Source organism: Impatiens glandulifera, chromosome 3 (genome assembly GCF_907164915.1).
Source record: "Impatiens glandulifera chromosome 3, dImpGla2.1, whole genome shotgun sequence".
In the NCBI taxonomy this organism is placed as follows: Eukaryota; Viridiplantae; Streptophyta; class Magnoliopsida; order Ericales; family Balsaminaceae; genus Impatiens; species Impatiens glandulifera.
In genome coordinates, this window is record NC_061864.1 from 55,133,717 (window position 1) to 55,154,172 (window position 20,456).

General features: G+C 30.7%; 2 protein-coding genes across 2 annotated transcripts; one reads left to right on the forward strand and one right to left on the reverse strand.

Annotated features, from left to right (window-relative positions):
- Positions 1–14,000: 14,000 nt before the first annotated feature.
- On the forward strand, positions 14,001–15,211 carry LOC124932176 (40S ribosomal protein S12-like). The gene is made up of 5 exons (XM_047472791.1): positions 14,001–14,085; positions 14,235–14,272; positions 14,364–14,664; positions 14,752–14,817; positions 14,952–15,211. Exons 2-5 carry the CDS (start codon positions 14,265–14,267, stop codon positions 15,009–15,011), a joined length of 435 nt encoding a protein of 144 aa, XP_047328747.1. The 5' UTR covers positions 14,001–14,085; positions 14,235–14,264; the 3' UTR covers positions 15,012–15,211.
- A 964-nt stretch (positions 15,212–16,175) lies between these two features.
- Positions 16,176–19,713, reverse strand: LOC124932030 (Golgi apparatus membrane protein-like protein ECHIDNA). The gene is made up of 6 exons (XM_047472630.1): positions 19,597–19,713; positions 18,181–18,237; positions 17,896–18,099; positions 17,758–17,817; positions 17,534–17,660; positions 16,176–16,509 (listed from the first exon to the last, which is right to left on the reverse strand). Exons 1-6 carry the CDS (start codon positions 19,609–19,611, stop codon positions 16,421–16,423), a joined length of 552 nt encoding a protein of 183 aa, XP_047328586.1. The 5' UTR covers positions 19,612–19,713; the 3' UTR covers positions 16,176–16,420.
- Positions 19,714–20,456: the final 743 nt, after the last annotated feature.

A 20,456-nucleotide genomic window follows, 5' to 3' on the forward strand; every position in this document is an offset into this window, starting at 1 on the left:
AAAAAACACTCTCATTTTTTGTTTTATTCACTTCGGTAAAACAATTTATCTTCTCACATATTTTATCGCATATTTTTTTAATCAATTTAATAAAATAATAATAATAATATATATTCAATGTTTAAATTTTTAATAAATCACGAATAATATATTAAAAAAACGCTCTAATCTAATTAATTAGTTATATATATATATATATATATATATATATATATATATATATATATATATATATATATATATATATATATATATATAAATTAGTTAATTAAAAAATTGAACTTATATTGTTAAAATGTTTCGCGTTCATCTATTTTGGTATTGAATATAAAATATAAATTGTTATTAGCCTAATTGGTTAAATGATTATATTTATTTTATTAGGTTGCGAGTTCGAAACATACCTATAACATTTTCCACAGCTCTTGACTCGGCAATCCGAACACTTTAAAAATTAAGCATCATTATATTTCATCACATATTTTTTCAATCAAATTAATAAAAAAATAATAATAATAATATGTATTCAATGTTTAAATTTTTAATAAATCATGAATAATATATTAAAAAAACACTTTCATCTAATTAGTTATATATATATATATATATATATATATTAGTTACTTAAAAAATTAAAATTATATTGTTAAAATGTCTCGCGTTCATTTAATTTGGTGTTGAATATAAAAGGTAAATTATTATTAGTCTAGTTGGTTAAAAGATTGTACTTATTTTTATTAGGTTGCAAGTTCGAAACATACATATAATATTTTTAATTTTATTAAAATTTAAACCGCTTTAAGTTTATGGGCAGGTCAACTCACAATCCGACCTAAATATCCATTAACTCTCACACATATATATTAAATTAACCACAGTTCTCGACCCGAAAATTCGGACACTTTAAAAATTAAGCATAATTAATTATATATATATATATATATATTTATATATATTGACTGATTTACCATAAATATGCATTTGTTATTTAGACTTATTTTATTTAGTATGATTATCATATAATCTAAATTTAAATAATTATTATGTATGATGTTTATATAATTTAACAGTTGAACAACTTAGAAACCTCATTAAAAAAGCTATGACAGTTATGATGATGATAACTCTCATTTTTTTTTAGCAATTAAAATAAAATATGTATAAAATTTAAATTTGGATAAGTAGTTATTTATTTTGAATAAGTTAAGAAAGAAATAAAAGATAGATAGAATTATTTTAGCCGTAAATAACTTTTCTTTGATAAGTACATGAGGTTACATGATTAAATACATAATATAATGATCAATAAATATACATACATTAATCAATGCGACCTTTGATATACCCAAGTAAAGTAACTACAGATAAATTAACTCTTGTGGTTAATTTCTGTTGTTGATACCGATGAAGAGTTTTGTTGTTTAACATCCTCCCGCAAGCGAAACGGTGTGGCACAGACTGTGAGCTTGTCACGAAAAAGTGAAAAGCATTTAGATGAAAGGCCTTTAGTAAGGATATCTGCAATCTGATCACGAGTTGATATGTATTGAATGATAAGTGTCTTACGAGCAACACGTTCACGAACAAAATAAAAATCAATCTCAATGTGTTTGGTACGAGCATGAAAGACAGAGTTTGCAGAGAGAAATGCAGCACCAATGTTGTCACACCATAGAATAAGAGGACGATTCAGAGTGACGTGAAGTTCTCCTAGAAGAGATTGGAGCCAACAAAGTTCAGCAGTAGCATGAGCCAATGCACGATATTCAGACTCTGTACTAGAACGAGCAACAACCTGTTGCTTTTTAGAATTCCAGTAAATGAGATTGTCTCCAAGAAATACACAATAGCAGTGGTGGATCGACGATCATCAGGACATCCGGCCCAATTAGCATCAGAATATGCTGTAAGAGAAAGTTGTGACGATGACCGAATTTGTAATCCATGATACGGTGTATGCCGAAGATAACGTAATATTCGTTTTACAGCTGCCCAATGAGTAGTGGTGGGAGAGTGCATAAACTGACACGCTCGATTAACTGCAAAGGCGAGCTCATGACGTGTGAGAGTAAGATATTGAAGAGCGCCAACAATGCTTCGATAGAGAAGTGGGTCACTCAAGGGTTCACCATCATGTTTGGAAAGAGAAGACCCAGTGGCAACAGGAGTGTGAAGTGGCTTTGCATCCACCATATTAGCTCTCTTAAGGATTGTGGAAATATAATTAACTTGACTAAAAAACAAACCGGTAGGAGTTCGAGTAGCTTCAACTCCAAGAAAATAATGAATATCACCCATGTCTTTAATAGGAAATAGTTTACACAATTTAAATATCGTAAACATAAGATGGGGTGAAGAGTTTCCCGTAAATATAATATCATCCACATAAACTAGTAGATAAGCCAAAATATCGCCTTTGTGATAAATAAAAAGCGATGTATCAGATTTGGATTCAATAAAGCCAATGGATAATAAAGCCCTACAAAACGTGGAGTGCCAAGTACGCGGGGCTTGCTTTAGTCCATAAATGGCCTTTTGTAGACGACATACATGATGTGGAAAATCAGGATGTATAAATCCAGGCGGTTGAGCCATATAAACTTCTTCAAGTAATGTGCCATGAAGAAAAGCATTACTCACATCAAGTTGGTGGATAGGCCACTGTCGTGTAACATCGAGTGAGAGAATGGTTCGGATAGTAGTTGGTTTGACAACCGGACTAAAGGTTTCCTCATAATCAATTCCAGATTGTTGATGAAAACCTTTTGCAACAAGTCGTGTTTTATGTCGTTCAATTGACCCATCAATTTTCCGTTTAAGTTTAAAAACCCATTTGCATCCAACCACATTGTGAGCCTGAGTTCGCGGAACAAGAGTCCATGTGTTGTTCTGTAGTAGAGAATTATACTCAGATGTCATGGTAGCCCTCCAAGCAGGGTCTTTATTAGCCGATGAAACACATGTAGGTTCAACACTAGAGGCAAAGTTGATATTTAAGGAATTAATCCGGTTTTGGCTCGAGTGACCATGGGATGAATGGAGCATGTAGGGGCACGAACAGGTGAAGTACGAGGACGAGGATTTCTAGGAATAGGTGTGGATTCAACCAATGTGGGAGTAGATGAGTTAGAAAAAGATTGAGGTGGGGTAGTGATTGGATTAATTGGATTATTAGGAGGGATAGATGTGGTAGATGTGGTAGGTTGGTTGTGCAGTAATAACGGTTGAGGTTGTAGATGGAACAGAATATGTGAGGATAGATAGCGATGGTTGTTGGGTTGTGTGAGTAGGTGTTGAAGGTGATATTGTAGAAAAGGGAAACATTTGTTCATTGAAGGTAACATGTCGAGAGATGTATATACGACCGGTTGGTAGGTGGAGACATTTATAGCCTTTGTGAACCGAGCTATACCCAAGAAAAGTACATCGGGTGGACCGAAAATCCATCTTGTGTTGGTTGTAGGGTCTTATGAGAGGGTAACAGGCACACCCAAAAGTCTTCAAAGAAATATAGTCATGCACACACCGAAATAATATTTCATATGGAGAGCGATGATCTAGAGAAGGTGATGGTTGTCGGTTGATAAGATATATTGCAGTGAGAGACGCATCATCCCAATATTAAGGAGGTACCGATGCATGTGCCCTTAAGGTGAGGCTAATCTCAGTGATATGCCGTAATTTTCGTTCAGCAACTCCATTTTGTTCGCTCGTATATGGGCACGAGAGTCGGTGTTGTATACCATGAAGTTCTGTCAATGAGCCAAGATTACGATATTCTCCACCACAATCAGTCTGGAGCATTTTTATACTCCGGTTGAATTGGTTTTCAACAAGTGCCTTCAATTTCACAAATATAGATAATACATCCGATTTCTTTTGAAGTGGGTATAACCACGTATACCGACTATAATCATCAACAAAAATAACCATATAACGAAAACCATTTGTAGAGAAAACGGGAGCCGGTACCCAAACATCAGAATGAATTAAATCAAGTGGAGCAAAAGTTTTTGATATAGAAATTGGAAAAGGTAATTTGTGAGCTTTTCCAATCTGGCATGCTTCACAAACATTAAAGTTTTTGTTTCCTAACATATGTAACTGAAAATGAGAAATAACATAAGATGTGGTGGAAGCACAAGGGTGTCCAAAACGATGATGCCAAGTAGACGTTGAAGCTCGAGAGGTTGTAAGAGCATGTTTAGGGATTGTTGATGGAGAAATATAGTATAACCCGTCTTTAAGTCTACCTCGAAGAACTTCCATCTTCGTAGAGCGATCCTTTACCAAACAGTAAGAAGGATGAAATTCAAAGAATACATTATTATCAGCGGTAAATCGAGCAACACTCATCAAATTCTTGACAATTTGTGGAACATGCAAAATATTTCGTAGATGTAGAGTTTGATTTCCACTATTAATAATAGAATTGTCAATGTGAGATATGGATAGAGGGTTACCGTTACCAACTGAAATCCGTTCAGTACCTTGATATGCCGAGTGAGTGTGGAGATTTTCTAAGTCAGCCGTAATATGATCAGTAGCACCCGAGTCTGGATACCAAGCAGGATATGAGATCACTGATGGGCTGGCCATCATAGCTGTAGGCGGAGCCGAAGGTTGAAAGTTATGATCAAACCTGCGCCGACAAGTATTGACAAGATGTCCAATACCATTACAAAGTTGACATTGTTGGTGAGAGCGACAATTATCTGATGAATGTCCAATTCGATCACAATTGGTACATTTCGGACGTTGATTACCACCATTATTATTTCTACGACGGTTCCATCACGAGAAAATAAATTGTTTCCAAATTGAAGATTATTGGGCCCATAATTCGATCCAGCTCGACTCGAATTATTATTTATGTGATTGTTGGACCTATATAAAGGCGTCCCGCTCCAGCATCCACCGGACTCGGGCTCAGGTCCATTGGCATAAGAATTTTTAGCCATATAATATTCAGAGGGTCCTGAATTTGATCCCCTTCCTCGCGGCGATGGATTCCCGCGAGAGTTTCTTCCACCTCCTCTATGTCGTTCGAAAGCAATATTGGCTTAGGCATTGTTGGCAACAGAATGTGCCAGTTCTAGCCGTTGTTCGTGGTTGAGCAGAAGTCTAGTGAGTTCCTCGACACTCACCGGTTCGAAACGGGTGGTTATAGCAACCACTAAGGCCTCGTATTCTGGTCCAAGGCCACTCAAGGTATGAGTGAACAAATCGAGTTCAAAAACTCTCTCACCAATTGCTGCAAGCGAATCTCTATAGATTTTATAGATTGAAGGTATTCATTCATTGATTTATTACCTTTCTTCTAAGTCTGGAGTTGTAGTCGCAACTGAACAAAACGAGCTCTAGATTGTGTTGCGAACATTCTTTCAAGTGTAGCCCAAAGACGCGAAGAGGTTTCACATGTGTCGCCAACAACTTGAGCAAGAATGGAATCTGATAAAGTAGAGAGGAGCCAACTTATGATTCGCTGATCTTTCTCCTCCCATGCTTCAAACTCAGGATTTGCGACGACGGTGGGTTTCTCTTCGTCATCGTCAACAACAGCTTCATCGTCCTGTACAGAAGTAATCGTTGCACAAGGGACTGGGTGGGATTCAGTAACAAATCGGAAAAGACGATTGCTTTTAAGAACCGGTATAACTTGACTTTTCCAGATTACAAAGTTGTGCTGATCAAGTTTAACAGAGATCGATTGAAGAAAGTTAGGAAACAACTGATTTTTGTTTGAATCAGCCATAGGATCGAAAAAAAGGAGTAGTCCAAGAGTTGCTCTGATACCAAGAAAGAAATAAAAGATATATAGAATTATTTTAGCCGTAAATAACTTTTGGCTATTTTCTTTGATGAGTACATGAGGTTACAATACATGATTAAATACATAATATAATGATCAATATACATACATTAATCAATGCGACCTTTGATATACCCAAGTAAAGTAACTACAGATAAATTAACTCTTCTGGTTAATTTCTGTTGTTGATACCGATGAAGAGTTTTGTTGTTTAACAAGTTATCACTTATTTTAAAATGTATAGAATTGAAATAATTTATAAAAATGTCAATTTGAAAACGGGAAAGAATTTAATTAAATTCAAAATTGTCTGAGTTTTTCTACTATCCTAATAATTGTTGGCAGTTATTTGTTACTAGTAAAATAATGATTTCGAATATGGATATTCATATACTCTTATGATTTTGGTGGACAAAATTGGGTCTTACAAAATAAGTTGAATTACAAAAACAAAAATTATATAAACATTTAATTACGAACCTTAAAATCTAAAAATCTAGTACTCATTCTCTCTTTTAGTCTAGCGACAATAAGAGGTGAATACTAACCCTAAGTTCTTGAGTTCAAGCCCATCAGTCGGCTAGTTCTAGGGTGAGCATTGAGTGGATTAATCCGAAATCCAATCCAATTCGAATTCTAAATACTAATTCGGATTGAATATTTCGGATTGGATTGAGATCGGATCGGATTGAGTTCGGATTGAATTAAATCGGATTGGATTAGGATTATCCAAATTATCCAGACTATCTAAATAAAAATATATTTTTTAATTTATTTTTCTTTAAATAAAATTCCATCTCAATATAATATATATTTTACTTATCGTCTCTTTGACAATGGTATTTATTTTTTTTTTTATTTTTTTTTTTAATTATTTTTTTAAAATTCAAATTTAATAATAATAAAAAAATTCGAATTTAAAAAAAAAAGTTGTTGGCTAATTTCAAGTTGATATATATAAATATTTTTTAGTTTGGATTATCCAAACAATTTTCAATCCAATCCGTATCCGATCCGGATTAATTAGTAAAATGGTTTGGATTATGGATTAGATAAATTTAGTTTGGATTTAATACGGATCGGACAAAACGAATTAGTTTTACCCATTTGCTCACCCCTAGCTAGTTCTGCGCCTAGTTAAATGGTTAAGTGTGTTTGCGGGCACATACTTAATCCGTTGTCTCATTTTAAAAAGAATTCTCAAAAAAAACCTAGTATTTGTTAAAAGTCTGATTATAGGTAAACTTTTGAATAGGTAATCTTTTGTGATTTTAAATTTATCACAACATTTTTACAATTTTTAAATATTTCCGATTTTACTATTTTATACTGTTTACATTAAAAACAAATTTATATTTATAAATTAAAAACGAATTATTATTTATTCAAAAATTTTTTTAGAACATGCATATCAACCTCGATAATCAATAAATATTGTAGTATAGTAATTTATTCAATAAAATGTGAGAATCAAGAAAATATCAATTTTTTTATTTTCAATCCACAACACACAATTTCAACCTACAAACACAAATACATATATAAAGTTTGATTTCTATAATTGATAAAATAAACAAGAACTATTTTGATTGAGTTTTAAAGAGAAATATTGAAATAATATTATTGATTGAATTTGTAATCTTTACAATAGTTTATTTATATATACTAATAATAGAAAAGATAATTAATTTGAGAAAACTTATGAATTAGTTATTATATTTAGTCTAATTAATAGAAGATAAATAAATAATTTCTCTTATTTATTTAATACTTTATCATCCCTTTTTAAGCAAAAAGGTGAGGTACAAACTGTGAGATTGCTACGTAAAAGAGTAAATCGATGAGAAGAAAGACCTTTGGTGAAGATATCAGTCACTTGATCTTCAGTAGGAATGTATTGGATGAGTAGTTATTTACAAGTAACTTTTTCTCGAACAAAGTGAAAATCGATTTTAATATATTTTGTGCAAGCATGAAATACCGGGTTTGTTGATAAGAATGTGACACCAATATTATCACACCATAGAACTGCAGAAGAAAAAAGTGAAACTCGAGGGTCACTAAGTAAAGATTGAATCCAACAAAGATCAGCAGTTATATATGCAAGAGCACGGTATTCAGATTCATTACTAGAGCAAGCAACTACTTATTGTTTTTAGAATTCTAAGAAATGAGATTGTCACCTAGAAAATACAAAATCCAGTTGTTGAATGACGATCATCAAGACATTCTGCCAAGTCAGCATCAAAGTAGGCAGCAATAGTTAATTGAGAATTTGGACGAAGAAAAATCTCATGACGAGGAGTACGACAAAAATATCGAAGAATACATTTAACCGCTCCCCAATGAGAAGATGTGGGAGTTTGCATGAATTGACAAGCTCGATTGACAACAAAGGCTAACTCAGAACGAATTAGTGTAAGATATTGTAGAGCCCCTACTATACTCCGATAGAGAAACAGATCAGATAAATGATCACCATCATGTTTAGAAAGAGATGAGCCAACAAAGACGGGGGTGTGTAATGACTTTGCTTGAAGCATATCAGCCCGAGTGAGAATATCGTCAATATAACTTGAATTGAGAAAGAAATAAAGCCATCTTTGGTACGAGTGGCTTCCTTTCCAAGAAAGTAATGTAATTGACCTAAATATTTAATAGGGAATAATTTATTTAATTAAAATATAATTTTTGTTAGAAACGATTTGGAGTTGCCTGTGAGAATAATATCGTCCACATGTACTAAAAAGTATGCGGTTATTTGAGGTGCATGATACGTGAAGAGAACCGTGTTAGATTTCGATTCTATGAAATCAAGAGATAGTAGAACAGTCCGAAGAGTAGCATACCAAGCACGAGGAGACTGTTTAAGACCGTATATTTCTTTATGAAGTTTTCATATATGATTAGGAAAATCTAGATGGACAAAACCGGGTGGTTGTGCCATGTAAACTTCTTCTTGTAGATACTCATGAAGAAATGCATTACTAATATCAAGTTGATGAATTAACCATTGATAAGATATTGCCAAAGAAAGAATAACATGAATAGTAGTGAGTTTTGCCACAAGACTGAATATCTCTTCATAATCAATACATTGTTGTTGATGGAATCATTTAGCCACAAGACGTGCTTTATGTCGATCAATAGACCCGTCAACTTTATGCTTGAGTTTAAAAACACATTTACATCCAACAAGATTCTGAGATGGTGTACGGGGAATAAGAGACCATGTTATTCTGAATAAGAGCATTATATTCATTTGTCATGGCAAGACGCCATTGCGGATCCTTATTAGATTTGGTAAAACATGTAGGTGTAGTAGCGCTAAAGGATGTCCAATTCGTGAATGTCAAATTTGAGCCGGAGATCGAATATCAATAAACACTTGTTTATTAAAACATGTCGAAAACGAACTTTTAGTAGGTTTAATGCAATAAAGTCCGTCCTTGAGTAATTCATTAAGAAGCACTATCTTTGTATATCGGTCTTTAATAAGACAAACATTCGGGTAGAATTAGAAAAATAAATGTTATAATATGATGAAAATCTCGTGACACTCATCATATTTTTAGTAATATTCAGAACGTGTAAGATATTATGTAAGTAGAGAGATTTTTGTTTATTTAAAATTTTAGTGGTACCAATATTATAAATATTCAGAGGCATACCATTTCCGACTTTAATAGTTTAAGTACTTGTATAAGTAGCATTTACGTGTAGATTATTAAGATCATAAATAATATGGTTGGTAGTACTTGAATTTGGACACCAAGTTGGATCTACAATAGTAGACGATGTAACTAACATTGTCATATGATTTATAGAAGGATTAAAACGAGGGCACTCGAGAACACTATGTCCTTGTACATTACATATTTAACAAGATGGATTATAAAAACAACTTTCGGAGCGATGACCAATTTTATGACAAAAATTACATTGCGGACGATTATTGTTTTGGTTCTTTCTGCCTTCATGCCCATAAATATAAGCAACATTCGCCGAAACGTTTGAGGGCAAAATATTTTCATAATGAAATTTTCTTTTCTTGAATATGAGTCGTTGTTCATGATTTAGAATGTCATCGACTCGAACTCGTCTCCAAGCCTGTTGAGTAGAGTTAGTTTTAGATCTTGATCAGAAACATATTGTCTGACAGCGATAAGTGCATCTGACAGGTTTTTGATATGTTGAATGAAGTTAAAAAGAGAGTCACTACCTTTGTGTGTCGTTTAAGAGTTGACTCCGTAACTGAAATAGTTGACTATTTGATTGAGAAACATAGATTTTCTCTAAGGTTTCCCAATTAAGTTCTTGCGCCGAAGATGATTTTGAGACTTATTGACGAATCTCGTCGGTCAATGTTGAAAAGAGCCATGCAAGTACCTTTTGATCTTGGATACGTCATTGTTTAAATTTTGGATTCTTGATTTGAATTGTATTATTTTGATCATTTGTTTCTTGAAGAAAATTTGGGAGGAGTTTCAAGATTCCCTTCTACTATATCCATGAAATCATAACCTATCATGATTGGAGTAACTTGTGATTTCCAATAGATATAGTTATGTTTATTAAATTTTACGCTTCCAGATATCATTGGTAGAACTAAAAGTGATATTGTTCTTCCATTGAAATCGTTTTTAGGAGTTTTCCCTTATAAGCTCTGATACCAAGTTTAATTTCTAAAATTGATAAAATAAACAAAAATGATTTGATTGAGTTCTTGAAAAGAAAGATTAAAATAATATTATTGATTGAATTTGTAATCTTTATAATAGTTTATCTATTTATAATCTATAATAGTAATAAAAAAGATAATTAATTTAAGAAAATTTAGAATTAGTTATTATATTTAGCTTAATTAATAGAAGATAAATAAATAATTTCTCTTATTTAATTAATATTTTATCATATAAGAGCACTATAGCAGCAACCAACAAATACAATATAAATCTTCAATTTATTCTCTTTTCTTTTTTTTTGACTTTATTGCTTCAATCTCTTCTTCCAATTGTTGAATCTTAATAGACTTTTCATTAAAGAAGCAAGAAGATTGTTATGTATCTTGTGTAAACCTATCAATTCCTTGAAAAGTTGAAAAGTCCTTCCACTTAATTGAGGTTCCACAAAATTAAAAAACAGTAACCTCCATTTACAAAAATGTAACAATTATTGAAATGAAAAAGGAATAACTGAACAAACGAAAAATTAAATTGTAATTTGGACATCTTACGAATTTTCTTCCAATGTTTGAAGTTTCTCTCAGGGTTGTCCAAATCGGACATTGTAAGCCACAATAACAATAAAAACTAGACATACAACTTTGAAAGGGACCTTTGGAAGAAGACATTATAAATTTGACAAATAAAAGTTCAAGGTTTTAACAGGGATTTGTCGATGTCCTTTGCAGTTAAGAGATTGAACAAAAGAAGTGCAGAGAGACGATAGTTTACCTATGCGGATGCTGGAAGAAAGAAGAATAGACAATGGCGGCGAGGGCAACTTACATAGAGAAAAAAGGGAGAAGATGAAGGAAGAATGAAGAGGAGTGGGGGTTGTGTTGAAATGAGAAGATTTAGGTTTTTTTGTTTTAATGAATAATATTTAATGATTTTAACATTCATTTAAAAAAAATTAGGGTTTAGGGTTTAGGGATTGAGTTCTTGAAAAGAAAGATTAAAATAATATTATTGATTGAATTTGTAATCTTTATAATAGTTTATCTATTTATAATTTATAATAGTAAAAGAAAAGATAATTAATTTAAGAAAATTTAGAATTAGTTATTATATTTAGCTTAATTAATAGAAGATAAATAAATAATTTCTCTTATTTAATTAATATTTTATCATATAAGAGCACTATAGCAGCAACCAACAAATACAATATAAATCTTCAATTTATTCTCTTTTCTTTTTTTTGACTTTATTGCTTCAATCTCTTCTTCCAATTGTTGAATCTTAATAGACTTTTCATTAAAGAAGCAAGAAGATTGTTATGTATCTTGTGTAAACCTATCAATTCCTTGAAAAGTTGAAAAGTCCTTCCACTTAATTGAGGTTCCACAAAATTAAAAAACAGAAACCTCCATTTACAAAAATGTAACAATTATTGAAATGAAAAAGGAATAACTGAACAAACGAAAAATTAAATTGTAATTTGGACATCTTACGAATTTTCTTCCAATGTTTGAAGTTTCTCTCAGGGTTGTCCAAATCGGACATTGTAAGCCACAATAACAATAAAAACTAGACATACAACTTTGAAAGGGACCTTTGGAAGAAGACATTATAAATTTGACAAATAAAAGTTCAAGGTTTTAACAGGGATTTGTCGATGTCCTTTGCAGTTAAGAGATTGAACAAAAGAAGTGCAGAGAGACGATAGTTTACCTATGCGGATGCTGGAAGAAAGAAGAATAGACAATGGCGGCGAGGGCAACTTACATAGAGAAAAAAGGGAGAAGATGAAGGAAGAATGAAGAGGAGTGGGGGTTGTGTTGAAATGAGAAGATTTAGGTTTTTTGTTTTAATGAATAATATTTAATGATTTTAACATTCATTTAAAAAAAAAAATAAGTGGACACGTGTATTCGTTTATCTATAAATATAAATGCCACGTAATTAATTTTTTTTGACCGATGTCTATGTTCGTTAGAGAGAAGTCTTATTTTTGTACAAATTGACAATGCCAAACCCAATAAATGGTGTATTAAATATGAGGTCTGAAATTGCAGTTGATACTCAATAAGAAGTCTCACTTCTTATGACCTTAAAAAGATATATGAGAATCATGATAAGAGTAAAAACAACGCATACATGTTTCATAGTTTTATTATAACAAATAAGTGAATCATTCTCAAAATCAAACTGAAACAATCAAACACAATATATTCTACAACATGTTTTATATCATTGAAAGAAAATCTTAAGAATTAGTCGGCTAGTTCTTCAACTTTGTTATTGTCGCGTCTAGTACTTCAACTAGAAAGCTCAAAAACTCTTTGCATCCAAAATAGAAGTTACTATCTAGATCTTGTATTGAGGTCCGATATCAAAGTTATACGTCTCATGGATCCCTCTACGTGACTAAGGTTAGGGAAACAACAACATCCCCTTCACGCAAATTTCCTTCATGTCCTTCGTCGTCACCTTTGTCTTACACAGGTCCGATCCTGAGAATTTGGGACTCAATACAAATTTAAATTTTGGGCCCATAAAATAATAATTAAATTTTTTTATAAATATAAAATAAGATATAAATGGTAAATATATTATAATACAAAAATTAAAAATTAAAAAAGAGATAAAAAATTATATATATATATATATATATTTAATATTAAAAGAAAAAAATAGAAAAAAGTATAATATTAAAAACTGGATTCCTATGAAATGGTCCTATAAACTACATAGGTTGTTTTATCTTATGCCTATACATATTCAAAAATTAAAGTTAAGATATAATTAACTAAAAATAATAATAATAATTGAATTGGACAGTAAAATAATGAACGAAAAAAAAAATGTAACCAAAGACAATTGACTAAAATATCATTACTCAACTAATATAACTATTATTATTTTTAAAAGCTTAGAATATATATATATACTTATATGTATTATTTTTATTTTTTGTGCAAGTTATCCCTTTGTAGATCTTAGTCCACTTAAAAACAAAATATCAGGGAGAAGGAGATAACAAAAAAAAAAGTATGAGATAATTTTAATTTAAGTTTTAATGTTTACATATTTTTTAACAAAATAAAATATGATATATATATATATATATATAAATATATTTAAACATATATGTCACATTGAATTCACATGTCAATAAGTCCTTTTATATAATAAATAAAAACAACACAAATTCTACCTCTTAATAATAATTTCGATCCAAATATAATGAAAAATAGTAATATAAATCATCATTATCTAACAAAGATTTTTTTAGGTTAAAAACATGCTTTAATCTAAATTTTGATAATAAAAAAAACAATTAAGATTGTGATCCATAAATTTATATTTTAATAAATAAATGATTATTTTTTTTTCAGTTTTCAAATAATCTCAATACATACCCATTATTCAAAATTTCAAAATATGCTAATACAAGCCCAAGTCAGTCAAAGCCCAATATTCCATTTTCAAGCCCATCATATAGAGTTAACCCTAAAACCTTAAAAATATCATCTTTCCTTCAGCAGCAGTTCGCATTCTCATTCTCTCTTTCTAGAGTTCTCAAATCTCATCCGGCAACGCCAATCGGTAATCTCTTCTTCTAGATTGATTATATTCGTTTCTTGATTTGAAGATATAGATATTGATAACTCGATCTATGTTTAGCATTTCGATTACATGATCTTGATTGCTTTCACTAATCATCATTCTGTTCTTACTCATTGTCTGCATCTCAGAGATAAAGGAATTTAATTTCAACATAAGACATGTCAGGGTACGTAAATCTATCTATATTTCTCATCTCATTCGTAGAATATCTTAGATGAATTAGCATAATCGAATAGAGTTATCACCTGTTTATATAGCGATGAAGCTGTTGCTCCTGTTGCTGCCGAGGTTCAGGCTCCGGTTCCAATTATTGGTGAGCCTATGGATAGTATGACAGCATTGCAGCTTGTTTTAAGGAAATCACTTGCTCATGGAGGTTTATCTAGAGGTCTTCATGAAGGTGCAAAAGCAATTGAAAAGCATAAAGCTCAGATTTGTGTATTAGCTGAGGATTGTAATCAACCAGATTATGTTAAGCTTGTGAAAGCTCTTTGTGCTGATCATAATGTCAATTTGATCACTGTTGAAAGTGCCAAAACTCTTGGGGAATGGGTTGGTGTAAGTACACAAAACAAATAGAACTCAAATTTTGACAAGAACTTAAAATTGTGATTTTGTTTTGAAATTGTTGTTTATATTTTGCAGTTGTGCAAGATTGATTCTGAGGGAAAGGCAAGGAAAGTTGTTGGTTGTTCATGTGCTGTTATAAATGTAAGATCTTGGAAGAAGAAACCCTTTTGAATTTTATGATAATAATCTTAACCTACTTACTATGTAGAAACCCTTTTGAATTTGATGATAATAATCTTAACTTATTTACTATGTATGATTTGCTGGTTTTGCAGGATTTTGGTGAAGAGAGTGCTGCTTTAACTATTGTCCAAGAGTATCTTAAGGCACACTAAAATGGCATAGCCTGATTAAAGATTGATTTGATTTCTATTAAGGTTTTTTCTTTCTTTTTGATCATTCTCATAAGAGTATAGACTTGTTCTTGATTTAGAATATTTATATTCAGAATGCTTAATTTATTTGTCTTCTTGATGGAGATTTGTTACAAGCTTTGCATTTTGTTTAATGGGTTAAAAGAAATTTTGTTTCTTGATCTGGTTTTGTTCATAAGCCAACTCTGTTGATTTATGGGTCGAAAGGCCAACAGGTTTATGCCATTTATGATGAAATTTTGCTGAATGTTTCTTATGTGTGTAATTGCTTCAAAATGTATATTTGGTTCCAAATTAAGTTTATTTTAATAGAATTTCATATGAATTCTAAGTTAAATGTTTTTCATATGAATGCATAGTTTTGATTTATCTTAAGCTAGCTCTTATATGAACAAAACAACAAATATTTAGATTAAATATATACATTTTAAAACTTTTTTTAATTTATTTTTACTAACTATTTTCTTAATTTATTGTATATTTGAAAACAGGTGAATATATTATGTATAAATTAGTTCTTTTTTTTATTATAAATAAAATATTTAAATTTAAACAATAAAATAATTTACAGTATTATATATTTATTATTTAATAATATTTTAAATTACTTAATTATTACAATATTAAAATTTATTATTATATTTTAGTAAAATATAATAAATACTGCGTATAGTTATTCAAATAAAATAATTAATCTTACTATATTTTTTATAATCTTTTTTATAATCGATAAATTATTATTATCTTAATTTATAATGATGTTATAGATTTTTTTTTTTATATTGAATTTTATGTTAAATAAAAATATGAATTATTGTATTAGTTTTGAAAAAAATATCATTAAAAAAATAATTAAAATGAAATAAAAAAACTTCAATAAAAATAATTTTTTTAAGTTAAAAGTTTAAATAATTAAATTAAAAAATAACAATTAATGTGTTAATTTAGAATTTGTAGAAAAAATTTCAAAATCAAAATCAATTTTATAGTTAAAAATGATTATAGAAACTTGATAATTTTAAGATAATTTTATTATCTTATTTACTTTTTTTTTTTATTTTTTACTGTTATCCTTCTACATAATAAATGATTCGGCTAAATTAGTTTAAAAGTACTAAAATAACATAACAATAAATACAAACTTCACATAGACAATATAATCAAAAGTTATGTTAAAATTAGATAGGACCACCAAAGTTTGGCAAAAGAATGTGGAGTTGTTAACAAAATTTTGGCAGCTTTCTCTTATTTAGAGTTACAAAATCCTTACAAAAACTTGAGGCAACCATAATAAACTTTAAAACCCATCAATCTCTTTCAGAAAAAAACACAAAGAAAACCCGATAAGTCTCACATGAATCAGCAACTTCCTATACTACGCTAAATGCTGTATGTATTGTGGACGATACTTGAGATGCAAATGTCTGAGCAGCAAAAGCTTGAAGTTGTTTCTTAGCATCTGAAAGTTCACAAAAGAGTTCTTCTTCACCATTGCAGCATGGAGATCAAATATTTGAGCTAAATTATCATGTAATAACACAAAATCAGAAGAAAACTTTTACCACCCACAGTCTTTATATCCTTTTACAAAGAACCCAAGATATTTGTCTTAAGACTCACTGTTTGACAAAATTTATGCAGACTACATTCCAGGGCTTGTTTAATCTTGGGTTATTTTGAAAAGAATCTTATTTGAAGCTTGTTTGATGTTGGTTTTTACGAAAAACTTTGTTTGATAAAATAAATAATTTATTTGGAAATTGTCTGTTTGTACTTCAAATTTAAATTTTATAAAAATAAAGTAAGAGTATTCTAGTATTTTGATGAGTGAATCGAGTGAATTGATAATTGAAAAGATATGTGATGTGATAGTTGGGTTTTGGTAAAATTCCCAAAACAACCCACATCAATGAGTTCTTGATGAAAAATTGAATTATTTGGATCAAATGACCAAAATATCCCCACTTTAAAGATATTTTGGTGTTTAAGTTGATGATTCAACTTAATGATTTGATGGAAGATGTGTGATTGCATATTCCTTTATTTGCACATTCCTTTATGAAAAATTAGAGAAAATGAAAGACCAAATCAAAACTTGAAAACGAATAAGAATGTGGGTTTAAAATCCGATACAAGGAGAAAGGCAATGAGAAATAGATTCAGTAACGAGGTTTTTGATGTTGAATCTTGATGTGGGATTATTTCTAATAAAGTACCAACGCTTCTTTAATCCAATACTTCAAATCATCAACCAAAATATGAAAATATATTTTTTTCCTTTTCTAATTTTCCAAGACTCTATTTATGTCATTAAAGGTAAGGGTAGAATGGTAAATGAACCTAAACCAACTGTTTTCAGGTTTTTTGTGACCCTCATTTGAGAATCAAACTTGAGACATTTGGTCTCCTAGGTAAGACCATTTGTCACAAGAAGTTCCAAACTAGAACAACAATTCATTAAGAAAAAAAGTATAGAATAGTACCTTTTCGACACTTCGTAAAGCCAATGATATTCGCAGCGCTCAAAGTCAAGCAAACTCCAACAACTAATAAGTAATCAGCTTGAAACCTTATGAGCGAGAATATTCCCAAAACAGACCATATACCAGCCTGGAAATCGGAAAAAAAAAACTATCAATCTTAACATTCATTATAATTTATACCAACCATCTTAACATCCAGAAAAACAAAACATTAGTTCACTTACTGTAATGTAAAGTGTCCACCAAAAGAGCCATGAATCATTCTTGTTCATTCGAGCCAATGACTATCAATACATAAAATGATTAAAATAAAGCCAAGCAGATTGACTGAAATGCATTTTTAATTGTTTACTTTTACCAACCTCTTGGTCAAGACATTCAAATTTCCAAACACTCTCCCCGTCATCATTGATCTCATTCCACCATCTTAAACCAACCAAGATACGACCACTCACGTTCTTTACCACCCAAAAGTCGAGAGCAGAAAGAAGCGCGGTTACCACAAAAATTATGACAAAGCTGTTGAAAAAGAGTGCAGATAGAATATAGAATGATAATGCTGCAGCCTGCAAAATCAAAAGATAAAATCTATTAGCAAGAAGGAAAATCCTTAAATCATGACTATATATAATTAAAGGATACTCCACTTTGAAGACCACGTGAAAGAAACATATATTAGGGTTTGCATAATTTTCCCCTGCAGGCTGCAAAAGACGTGTCAAAACATCAAAAATTATTGTGTAGGAAACATGCTGATTAATAAACCTAAACCCCTTCCCTCATGTTGGATTATTTAGATTAAATTCAAATAAACCAACATTCAATCATCAATTAAAGGGTAATGGATCAATAAACATTGGACATGACAAGTTTACTAAACAAAACATAGATTTCAAAAGAAAGTCTTTGGCATGTGGCTAAAACATTAACAGTTAGAATTCTCCTTGACTCAACAACTGCTTAAAATGTGGAATTTACATAGTTGGATGTAAATAATGCATTCCTACATGAATCTTTATATGAATCTTTATATGTCGCCCCTGACGGATATTCTACAGCTATTCCAAGCCTAAGTTTGTAAACTCAAGTAGATTTTTATGGCTTCACGATAATGGAACAAGGAATTTAGTAAAAGTCTAATATAATAGGATTTTACACAATCATCTAATAATAATTGTTTTGCTTTCTTTAGAACAGAGTCCTACAAGTTTAGCAGCTACGATTAGTGAGCTTTAGTGGATTTCATATATTCTTACAGAATTTGGAATCAAATTCACACATCTAATCCACTATGGTGTGACAATAAAGTTGTCATTCACATCTCAGTCAACTAATCCGGGTTTTCATAAAAAATCAAACATCTTGACATTGATTGTCATTTTCACAATAGCGCTTGATCAATTCTAGTTTCATAGATCCATTTGGAAACACTTTTTCTATTAAATATCTCATCTAGATCCCACATTCACGTGGGATCGCGTTTGCAGAAAGAACAAAGTCACACGCAAATTCAAAATTTTATCATATCATATCTGTGTTGGGGGTGTTACTGGTGTGGACAAGATCTTCAAGAAGATTAACAGTTAAATAACTGCTAATTAGTTTTAATAAACTGAATTATACTTATTTGATCATGTTTATATCATAGTCGATGCATGCAACCTTCATTTACTATGGTTTTAATGAAAATTTTAAACTGATTTACACTGTTAAAACATCTACAGGAATATATTAGCTTTATCTCCTTCTTCTCCTCCTTGAGGTTTCAAGATTTCATTTCAGAATAGAGAACCCTAGCACCAGAATTTGAAATTTCTATCTCATTTAATGTAAAAACTAGATTGAGACATGCTCGACCCATATCGCAATTAATTCAGAAATGATGTTACCATGCAATTAATGAAGCATAAATGTATCTAAATTCAATTATTCATACCCCTAATTCCCTTTCCATACCAACCAAGCTGAGCGAAAAGAGAAATGATGATGATCACGAAATCGTTAATGATTTACTTTCTTATATCGATTGCATTGAAACCTTCTACGAATATAATCGAACTTACCAGGCCAAGATCCATCCCAAAAGAACAAAAAATTCTACAGATCAAATCCGAGGCTTCTCGCTTCTGCTCTGTTTCTCCCTCTCTTTCATCGATTTGGAGGAACCCATACCAAAAAGCTTGTTTTGGACTTTTTAAAAATTAATAAATAAGTAATTTATTTAACTATTTGAAAAGATTAATTAAATTATTTAATATATTACAATGAATAAAGTAAAAAAACATTTTATTATTTGGATTGATTAGTTAACTTCTATAAAATTAGGCTAAGTAATAAGAATCTCCCTTGACTTTATCTTACTCTTTGTATTATTAGTTTATAATAGGTTATCAACATGAGTTTCTTGTTTCCGAAACAAAGGTCAATGCTCCCTCCTCGTCCGTGATAGCCAAATTTCACACCTCATTTACGAAATCCAAGTCGGTCAAGGTTGACAAAAGTTATCTTCGAAAACTTTTCAAATTAATTTATTTTATCTCAAATTTCATGTCGAACCTCACGAAATTGGAGTTCACGACTCTTGACATCACCATAAAGACGTATCTTTCATGGATTCTAAATGCTAAAATTCATCTTGACGTCAATGGTCTTGGAAATACTATCAAAGATGAACACACCACATCCAACCAAGATAAGGTCAAAGCAATGATTTTCCTCCGTCGTCATCTTCACGAAGATTTAAAAATTGAGTATCTCACCGAGAAAGATCCATTGGTCCTATGGAACAATATGAAAGAAAGGTACGATCATTTGAAAACGATCATTATTCTAAAAACTCAATTTGAAAGACTTCATTTACGCTTTCAAGATTTTAAATCAGTGAGTGAATATAATTCGGCAATATTTCGGATTACTTTTAAAC

Excerpts from the sequence above, each read along its gene's own strand:
- LOC124932030 (XM_047472630.1), bottom strand. Across the intron at positions 18,100-18,180 it reads TCTTTCACGTGGTCTTCAAA|GCTGCAGCATTATCATTCTA; the intron begins GTGGAGTATCCT and ends TTGATTTTGCAG. Across the intron at positions 17,661-17,757 it reads GGTGGACACTTTACATTACA|GCTGGTATATGGTCTGTTTT; the intron begins GTAAGTGAACTA and ends TCCGATTTCCAG.
- LOC124932176 (XM_047472791.1), top strand. Across the intron at positions 14,665-14,751 it reads CTCTTGGGGAATGGGTTGGT|TTGTGCAAGATTGATTCTGA; the intron begins GTAAGTACACAA and ends TATATTTTGCAG. Across the intron at positions 14,818-14,951 it reads GTTCATGTGCTGTTATAAAT|GATTTTGGTGAAGAGAGTGC; the intron begins GTAAGATCTTGG and ends CTGGTTTTGCAG.